Source organism: Oncorhynchus mykiss, chromosome 13 (genome assembly GCF_057628025.1).
Source record: "Oncorhynchus mykiss isolate SJ-2025 chromosome 13, ASM5762802v1, whole genome shotgun sequence".
NCBI lineage: Eukaryota > Metazoa > Chordata > Actinopteri > Salmoniformes > Salmonidae > Oncorhynchus > Oncorhynchus mykiss.
Window position 1 is genome coordinate 11,185,001 of NC_143034.1, and position 9,625 is coordinate 11,194,625.

A 9,625-nucleotide genomic window follows, 5' to 3' on the forward strand; every position below is an offset into this window, starting at 1 on the left:
GAAGAGGACAGTAAAGAGGACTAAAATGAAAAGATAAGACCAGTTTTAGTGTCAGTTTCATTCAATGCAGTCATATGGCTATTGTTGATAGGGCCAGGTGGAGGGCTGACTCTAGATCAGTGCTTAGGGAAACTCTGTACTACCATGTAAACAACGTCAACCCCTTGGAGGAATAGCAGAGAAGAGTCAACCAAAACACGAGACACCACTACAGACACCCTGGTTCGAATCAAGACTGTATCACAAACGGCCGTGATTGGGAGTCCCATTGGGCGGTGCACAATTGGCCCAGCGTCGTCCGGGTTTGGCCGGTGTCGGCCATCATTGTCAATAAGAAAATCTTCTTAACTGACTTACCGAGTTAAATAAAGGTTAAATAAAAAATGTCATAAAAGTCCCAAGACAAGAGTCAGATAGTAATGTATAGTGTAGAGCAGTTATAATGCTCTGTTGTGTTGAAAAAAGGCTCTATACATTACATTTCTATCTGCGACGTTCAAAACATTTCTGAGTATAACTCAAGACATCAGTGGTAGAACAGAGAATGGGATTGGCCAATCATAGAGGAAGTCAGGAACTGATTGGCTGACTGGCTCACCTGTCTTTTCTTTGATCTCACACAGCACACTGAAGAGGGCGGGCTTCATTCTGTGGCAGTTTAACGCATGTTTCCTGTGTGAGAGAGAGAGAGGGAGAGAGAAAGAGAGAGAGAAGGGGGAGAGAGAGAGAGATGGGGAGAGAAGGGGTGAGAGAGAGAAGGGGAGAAAGAGAGAGAGAGAGAGAGACAGAGACAGAGAGAAGGGGAGAGAGAAAGAAGTGAGAGAGAGAGAGAGAGAGAAGGGGAGAGAGAGAGAGAAAGAAGTGAGCGAGAGAGAGAGAGAGACAGAGAGAGAGACAGAGAGACAGAGAGAGAGAGACAGAGAGAGAGAGAGGCAGAGAGAGAGAGAGGCAGAGAGAGAGAGGCAGAGAGAGAGAGAGAGAGACGGGGAGAGAGAGAGAGAGAGAGAGAGAAAGAAGTGAGAGAGAGGGGGGAGAGAGAGAGAGAGTAGGGGGAGGAGAGATTCATTAGCTACAAGACAGAACCAAAACTATGATAGGAGCACAGCTGTCAATCTTCCACTGAACCAGGGTTAAAAGTGCACCTTCTCAACACACACACACAAACAGACACACGCGCGCACACACACACACACACACACAGACACACGCACGCACGCACACACACAAACAGACACACGCGCGCACACACACACAGACACACGCACGCACACACACACACAAACAGACACACGCGAGCACACACACACAGACACACGCACGCACACACACACACAAACAGACACACGCGCGCACACACACACACATTCTGGAGGGAATTCCTGCTGACATGTGACCACAAGGAACATTCTTTCAGCTGGCATTCTTTTCTTTAACTCAGAGAGGAAAGAAAGAAAGAGATCTTACTAGATAAGCTTAATTACAGAACAATAATATTTAATCAAAACACCTTTTAAAACACACACACAGCCACTGTGGTTTAGCCATCACAGAGTACGTGGTCTGACCAACCAGTTAGTACTGTGTTTCAGTCGTCTGAGACAGTGTGGTCTGACCAACCAGTTAGTACTGTGTTTCAGTCGTCTGAGACAGTGTGGTCTGACCAACCAGTTAGTACTGTGTTTCAGTCGTCTGAGACAGTGTGGTCTGACCAACCAGTTAGTAATGTTACTGTGTTTCACAGTCGTCTGAGACAGTGTGGTCTGACCAACCAGTTAGTGAAGTTACTGTGTTTCAGTCGTCTGAGACAGTGTGGTCTGACCAACCAGTTAGTAATGTTACTGTGTTTCACAGTCGTCTGAGACAGTGTGGTCTGACCAACCAGTTAGTACTGTGTTTCACAGTCGTCTGAGACAGTGTGGTCTGACCAACCAGTTAGTACTGTGTTTCAGTCGTCTGAGACAGTGTGGTCTGACCAACCAGTTAGTACTGTGTTTCAGTCGTCTGAGACAGTGTGGTCTGACCAACCAGTTAGTGATGTTACTGTGTTTCACAGTCGTCTGAGACAGTGTGGTCTGACCAACCAGTTAGTAATGTTACTGTGTTTCACAGTCGTCTGAGACAGTGTGGTCTGACCAACCAGTTAGTACTGTGTTTCACAGTCGTCTGAGACAGTGTGGTCTGACCAACCAGTTAGTGAAGTTACTGTGTTTCAGTCGTCTGAGACAGTGTGGTCTGACCAACCAGTTAGTACTGTGTTTCACAGTCGTCTGAGACAGTGTGGTCTGACCAACCAGTTAGTGAAGTTACTGTGTTTCAGTCGTCTGAGACAGTGTGGTCTGACCAACCAGTTATTGAAGTTACTGTGTTTCAGTCGTCTGAGACAGTGTGGTCTGACCAACCAGTTAGTACTGTGTTTCACAGTCGTCTGAGACAGTGTGGTCTGACCAACCAGTTAGTGAAGTTACTGTGTTTCAGTCGTCTGAGACAGTGTGGTCTGACCAACCAGTTAGTACTGTGTTTCACAGTCGTCTGAGACAGTGTGGTCTGACCAACCAGTTAGTGAAGTTACTGTGTTTCAGTCGTCTGAGACAGTGTGGTCTGACCAACCAGTTAGTGAAGTTACTGTGTTTCAGTCGTCTGAGACAGTGTGGTCTGACCAACCAGTTAGTGAAGTTACTGTGTTTCACAGTCGTCTGAGACAGTGTGGTCTGACCAACCAGTTAGTGAAGTTACTGTGTTTCAGTCATCTGAGACAGTGTGGTCTGACCAACCAGTTAGTACTGTGTTTCAGTCGTCTGAGACAGTGTGGTCTGACCAACCAGTTAGTGAAGTTACTGTGTTTCACAGGAGAGGAAGAGATGAGGGAGGAGAGAGAGGAGTGAGGCTGGAGACCTATGACATCTGCCTCAACTCAGAAGAGAGAGGGAGGAGAAAAAGGAGGCGAGGGAGGAGTAGGAATAGAGAGGAGCGAGGAGAAAACCAAACTGGCCGGAGCTCCTCCATTACCAGAGTATGGGGACAGAGCGAGTTTCCCAAAGGCTGGAGCGTCGGCCTTCTCACCCGCTCCAATTACGCTCAGTGCACTTCACGAGCTCAGGGCTTGCCTGGCCCAGCATGCATCTGTAGTCTACTGGTGTGCTGCTATAGTCCCTAAGCTTTAGCTACTGACATGGAGTTCACTAAATATTTTCGTAAAGAAACTGATAACACACACAGGTGCAAAACCAAGGTGACTTACAAAGATGAGGAGGACCAAGAGAGGGAGTGTGGTGACGTAGTGTCCAGAACCAAACGATAGGTCCAGGTAGTCACCCAAATAAATGGGTGTTGGTTAAATGGGGATTTTAGTGAATTTGGAGACCTCTCCTCCTGTCTCCTCTTTCCTCTCCTCCTCCCCTCCCTTCTCCCTCCCTCCTTCCCTCGCTCCGTCCTGAGAAACCAGAGGGACGAGAGAAACCAGAGGGACGAGAGAAACCAGAGAAACCAGAGGGACGAGAGAAACCAGAGGGACGAGAGAAACCAGAGGGACAAGAGAAACCAGAGGGACGAGAGAAACCAGAGGGACGAGAGAAACCAGAGGGACGAGAGAAACCAGAGAAACCAGAGGGACAAGAGAAAACAGAGGGACGAGAGAAACCAGAGGGACGAGAGAAACCAGAGAAAACCAGAGGGACGAGAGAAACCAGAGAAACCAGAGAAACCAGAGAAAACAGAGAAACCAGAGGGACGAGAGAAACCAAAGAAAACCAGAGGGACAAGAGAAACCAGAGAAACCAGAGAAAGCAGAGAAACCAGAGGGACGAGAGAGACCAGAGGGACAAGAGAAACCAGAGAAACCAGAGAAACCAGAGGGACGAGAGAAACCAGAGAAACCAGAGAAACCAGAGGGACGAGAGAAACCAGAGGGACAAGAGAAACCAGAGAAACCAGAGGGACGAGAGAAACCAGAGAAACCAGAGGGACGAGAGAAACCAGAGAAACCAGGGGGACAAGAGAAACCAGAGAAACCAGAGAAACCAGAGGGACGAGAGAAACCAGAGAAACCAGAGAAACCAGAGAAACCTGAGGGACATGGAAAAGAAGAAGAAAAAGGGAGCATAAATAAACTGACCAGGATACACCAGCCTGTACAGCCTCTACTGTCACCACTGACCAGCCTGTACAGCCTCTACTGTCACCACTGACCAGGATACACCAGCCTGTACAGCCTCTACTGTCACCACTGACCAGGATACACCAGCCTGTACAGCCTCTACTGTCACCACTGACCAGCCTGTACAGCCTCTACTGTCACCACTGACCAGGATACACCAGCCTGTACAGCCTCTACTGTCACCACTGACCAGCCTGTACAGCCTCTACTGTCACCACTGACCAGAATGATACACCAGCCTGTACAGCCTCTACTGTCACCACTGACCAGGATGATACACCAGCCTGTACAGCCTCTACTGTCACCACTGACCAGCCTGTACAGCCTCTACTGTCACCACTGACCAGCCTGTACAGCCTATACTGTCACCACTGACCAGGATGATACACCAGCCTGTACAGCCTATACTGTCACCACAGACCAGCCTGTACAGCCTATACTGTCACCACTGACCAGCCTGTACAGCCTCTACTGTCACCACTGACCAGGATGATACACCAGCCTGTACAGCCTCTACTGTCACCACAGACCAGCCTGTACAGCCTATACTGTCACCACTGACCAGCCTGTACAGCCTATACTGTCACCACTGACCAGGATGATACACCCGCCTGCCTGTACAGCCTATACTGTCACCACTGACCAGCCTGTACAGCCTATACTGTCACCACTGACCAGCCTGTACAGCCTCTACTGTCACCACTGACCAGGATACACCAGCCTGTACAGCCTATACTGTCACCACTGACCAGCCTGTACAGCCTATACTGTCACCACTGACCAGGATGATACACCCGCCTGCCTGTACAGCCTATACTGTCACCACTGACCAGCCTGTACAGCCTCTACTGTCACCACAGACCAGGATACACCAGCCTATACAGCCTATACTGTCACCACTGACCAGCCTGTACAGCCTATACTGTCACCACTGACCAGCCTGTACAGCCTATACTGTCACCACAGACCAGGATACACCAGCCTGTACAGCCTATGCTGTCACCACTGACCAGGATACACCAGCCTGTACAGCCTATACTGTCACCACAGACCAGCCTGTATAGCCTATACTGTCACCACAGACCAGCCTGTACAGCCTATACTGTCACCACAGACCAGCCTGTACAGCCTATACTGTCACCACTGACCAGCCTGTACAGCCTATACTGTCACCACTGACCAGCCTGTACAGCCTATACTGTCACCACAGACCAGCCTGTACAGCCTATACTGTCACCACAGACCAGCCTGTACAGCCTCTACTGTCACCACTGACCAGCCTGTACAGCCTATACTGTCACCACTGAATAGCCTGTACAGCCTATACTGTCACCACTGACCAGCCTGTACAGCCTATACTGTCACCACTGACCAGCCTGTACAGCCCATACTGTCACCACTGACCAGGATGATACTGCAGCCACACACCACCATAACACATCCATGAATGAGTAATACACAGCTAGTCTTTAATATGGGGAATTCACTGAGTGGACGAAGGCTCCAACAACCATACAATAGGTATCCTTAGGTCTTTGGAGCCTAGCTATATTGGTAACGGAGTGTGTGTGTGTGTGTGTGTGGACAGCTGCTCTCTCGTGCAGTCTTATCAGAGAATTGATTGCATCCCTCCTCTCACAATGAAAAGGACAAAAACCCAGGAGGGACGAGAGGAGAGGGAGAGAATGTCTGTCTGTGTGTCTGTCTGTATTTCTGTCTGTGTGTCTTGTCTGTATTTCTGTCTGTGTCTGTGTGTCTGTCTGTGTCTGTATGTGTATCTGTCTGTATTTCTGTCTGTGTCTCTCTGTGTGTCTGTCTGTATTTATGTCTGTGTGTCTGTCTGTGTCTCTGTGTGTCTGTCTGTCTGTATCTCTGTATGTGTGTATTTCTGTCTGTGTGTCTGTCTGTCTGTCTGTCTGTCTGTGTGTCTGTCTGTATTTCTGTATGTGTATATGTCTGTGTGTGTGTCTGTCTGTGTGTCTGTCAGTCTGTCTGTCTGTCTGTGTGTCTGTCTGTCTGTCTGTGTGTCTGTCTGTCTGTCTGTCTGTCTGTCTGTGTGTCTGTGTGTCTGTCTGTCTGTCTGTGTGTCTGTCTGTCTGTCTGTCTGTCTGTATCTGTCTGGATTTCTGTATGTGTGTATGTCTGTATTTCTGTCTATGTGTCTGTCTGTGTGTCTGTCTGTGTGTCTGTCTGTATTTATGTCTGTGTCTCTGTGTGTCTGTCTGTCTGTATCTGTCTGTATTTCTGTATGTGTGTATGTCTGTATTTCTGTCTGTGTGTCTGTCTGTGTGTCTGTCTGTCTGTCTGTGTGGTGATACTGGCAGAACAGCAGCACAGATGTAGGTGATACATCACACTACTATAAAAGGAGCCAATTCACCAATACAGCTTCAGCAATGTATTTATTAATATTGTAATAAGATGGTAATAGAAGTGTGATTCTACAGTTCAGTCCATTTGTTTGTAACGGTGAGACCTATAGGTCTGCCAGTAAAGTAATAAACCTCACCATAGAAAATAAACACTGTGTAAATGGTTCATTCTAGTTGTATTGGTTGGACCTGTAATCCTATAACTAACCTAAAGTAAATCGCAGATTAACAATGTTAATGTCAGTGGTTCATTCTATAGTTCAGTAATGGGTTTACAGGCCTATAAGTAAAGTAATAAAACCATCACAGATTAACACATATAACGTAAATGTTTCTGTGAAGCCCCTCGCCGGGCTGCGACACGTAAAACAGACACCACCGGGGTCAGCAGCATCATCCAGCAGGCTATTTACAGCCACTGGGGGGGGTCAAGCCGTGTGAAATCCGATCCGAGTTTCCATCACGGACAAGAAAACTCACACCAACCGCTGACTAAAACACCTCCAGCCCACCACCATACTGGCGACCTAAAGCACCTGACACACCGCCACCACCAGACCCAAAACGGCCATCTCCATTTCAAATGCGGGGCCATCCCCCTCTCCAGTCGCGGTAAGATCCTTTGTCATTATTCCATGTTAATGACGTGATGACCGATCAATCAAGGCGACCTCAGCAAACTCATTGTGGTTAATTAGTCCGCCGGGCGGTCGTCAAAGTTAACAATATTTATATAAAGGAGGAGGGGAGGAGGAGAGAGAATAACAACAGAGAGAGAGAGAGATGGAGGGAATAAAAACAGAATAACAACAGAGAGAGGAGAGACAGAAGGAAAACAGACTGAAAGCATACTGCTAATAAAAATGTAATCGCCTAGTGTATATTTTAAAACGCGGCAGGTGCAAATTACACGGTCTTGAGTGTGGAGCTCAACGTTACGTCACGGCGCAGTAAAGTACCGCAAATAAAAGCGAGGTCAGTCTGCGCACACAGACTGGTGCCATAACGACACGAGAGACTATTAATTAACCAGCCTGAATTAATGACCACTGCTGTAACCGACCAGCGCACTGGGACTGGTGTTGTGTAGCCTGTGTGAGTGTCAAAGAGACGATGTGAAATCCGTTGTTATTATGGCCAGAAATTCACCACGCAGGCTCCTCTCCCCTGGATCCACGTACTCCATCATGTTCCCTGCTTCTTACTATTCACCAAGCAAAGAGGTGCCCCTAATATCTGATCTTGGGTCAGTTTTATCTTTACACCACATACAACATAAGCTCGGGTCTAATATGTCGTATAACGATCCTGGATCATATAAGAGTGGTGACATCAACATGGATCCCCTGTCTACATGGATCTCTTCCCTGTGCTCCAGCCCTCCTCTCCTCGGGGAAGGTGTTACCTGGCCTGGGCCTCGTCGAGACTCTCGTCCGTGATGGCCATGATCTGCTGGAGGATATCCCCGATGTCCTGCTGCGGCTGGCCGAGGGAGTGCTGCTTCCTCCCGGCGTCATGGTCCCCCACGTCGACCTGAGACAGTCCGGACAGCCCGACGAGACCCGACATCATGCGGGCCTGGTCCTCCATGCCTTTCAGAAAAATCTCGCCGTTTTTGCGACAAAACTAGGGAGGGAAAAGGTGACCGTTGTCCGATGAAGGGAGGAAGATGAGAAGATAGTATGTGTTTTTCCCCAGAGGTAGCCCAGGCCAGTTGCCTTTTACAGTTTAATGTCCCTGACTCGAAACACCGAGTGTTTCAAAGTAGCCAATAAACAAAGGAAGACAAACTAAACTATGAAAAGTAGCCAATAAACAAAGGAAGAAATCAAACTAACTACAAAATGCCATTGCTCGCTCAAATGACCAATAGCAGCAAGCAAGCTGTAAACATGCAATTGTGTAAGTAAAACAAAAAAGCAAGTAAACGGTCGATCTGGGCCTACACAATATTTGTAAACAAATAAACACTATTTTCTTTGGCATAACCCGGCCTAGATTTATTTTGCATTCCGAGTCGAACACGGATGCAGGGTTCTAACAGTAGTTCCACGGTCGAGGCAGATAGAGGGAGCGAGGAGGCCACGGGGGGGGAAAAAATAAAGCCTGGAAAGGTAGAGCTGCCTTTAAAATGGTCAGCTTGGCGAACGACAAAGAGGGGGAGGGAGAACGAACCGAGCTGCCGCTGCCAGGGAGAAAAATGGCAACAATTAGCAGACTAGCTTGTCACAAATGTTACTCCTGCGTTCGACAAATTAATAATCCGGCCGATATCCAAGCGCTGTCTCGTGGAAAGCGACGGGGAATGTAGGCGAACCAGTTTGGAATCCAACCACCATGTATCTCCGTGTTTTTCTAACAATGAGAAAGAAGAGTAGCGCCACACTAGCCTACAACAGCTCGGCTAACGTTACTAGTCCACAGAAATCCCCAACGTGTCCGTTTTCGTTGCCTTCTTTTCCCAGGAAAAACCTGCACGGCTGGGAAGAAGTATTGTAGCTAGTAGCCTACAGGATCAAATAAAACGAAGGAATAAAATACATATTTTTAATAAACTCCAACCCGTCCGACCAGCCGTGGCTGGCCTTGTCCTATCCGTTGGTCGAATAGCGCTGCTTTGCTCCCCTCTCTTCTCGGCAGTTTTTTTCCTTCTCCTCTGCTCTCCTTTCTTTATCCGGCTCCCTCGCCTGGCCCGTTCTCCCACTACACACACACACACACACACACACACACAGCGCACGCTGGGGAGGATAATATGCAATTCCACATCTCACCGCGGGGGGTGGGCTCCTCTCAGCTCTCATATGGTGTTCAGCAGCGGCAGCAGCAGCACCATGGAAACAAGCAGCATTGTTGACAGTGTTATTGTTGTTGTGATGGCTTGGAGGGCCTTCTCATGTAGCCTAACTGTCCCACCCCAAGACAGCCATATGAAAGCTTCACGTTTCAAGGAGCCCGTTCACTATGAAGTCAGGAGCCCGTTCACTGTGAAGTCAGGAGCCCGTTCACTATGAAGTCAGGAGCCCGTTCACTATGAAGTCAGGAGCCCGTTCACTATGAAGTCAGGAGCCCGTTCACTGTGAAGTCAGGAGCCCGTTCA

General features: G+C 48.4%; 1 protein-coding gene across 2 annotated transcripts in view; it reads right to left on the reverse strand.

Annotated features, from left to right (window-relative positions):
• LOC110494887 (pre-B-cell leukemia transcription factor 1) overlaps nt 1-9,250 on the reverse strand; it is a 42,806-nt gene extending 33,556 nt beyond the window's left edge. Inside the window, exons 1-2 of one of the 2 annotated variants that reach the window (XM_090195111.1) lie at nt 7,931-9,250; nt 599-672 (exon numbers count right to left, since the gene is read on the reverse strand). In XM_090195111.1, the coding sequence (XP_090051237.1) occupies nt 599-672; nt 7,931-8,115 (259 nt within the window). In that variant the 5' untranslated portion in view covers nt 8,116-9,250. The remainder of the gene's footprint in view (nt 1-598; nt 673-7,930) is intronic. The other variant, XM_090195110.1, reaches the window with a different exon arrangement.
• Nucleotides 9,251-9,625: the final 375 nt, after the last annotated feature.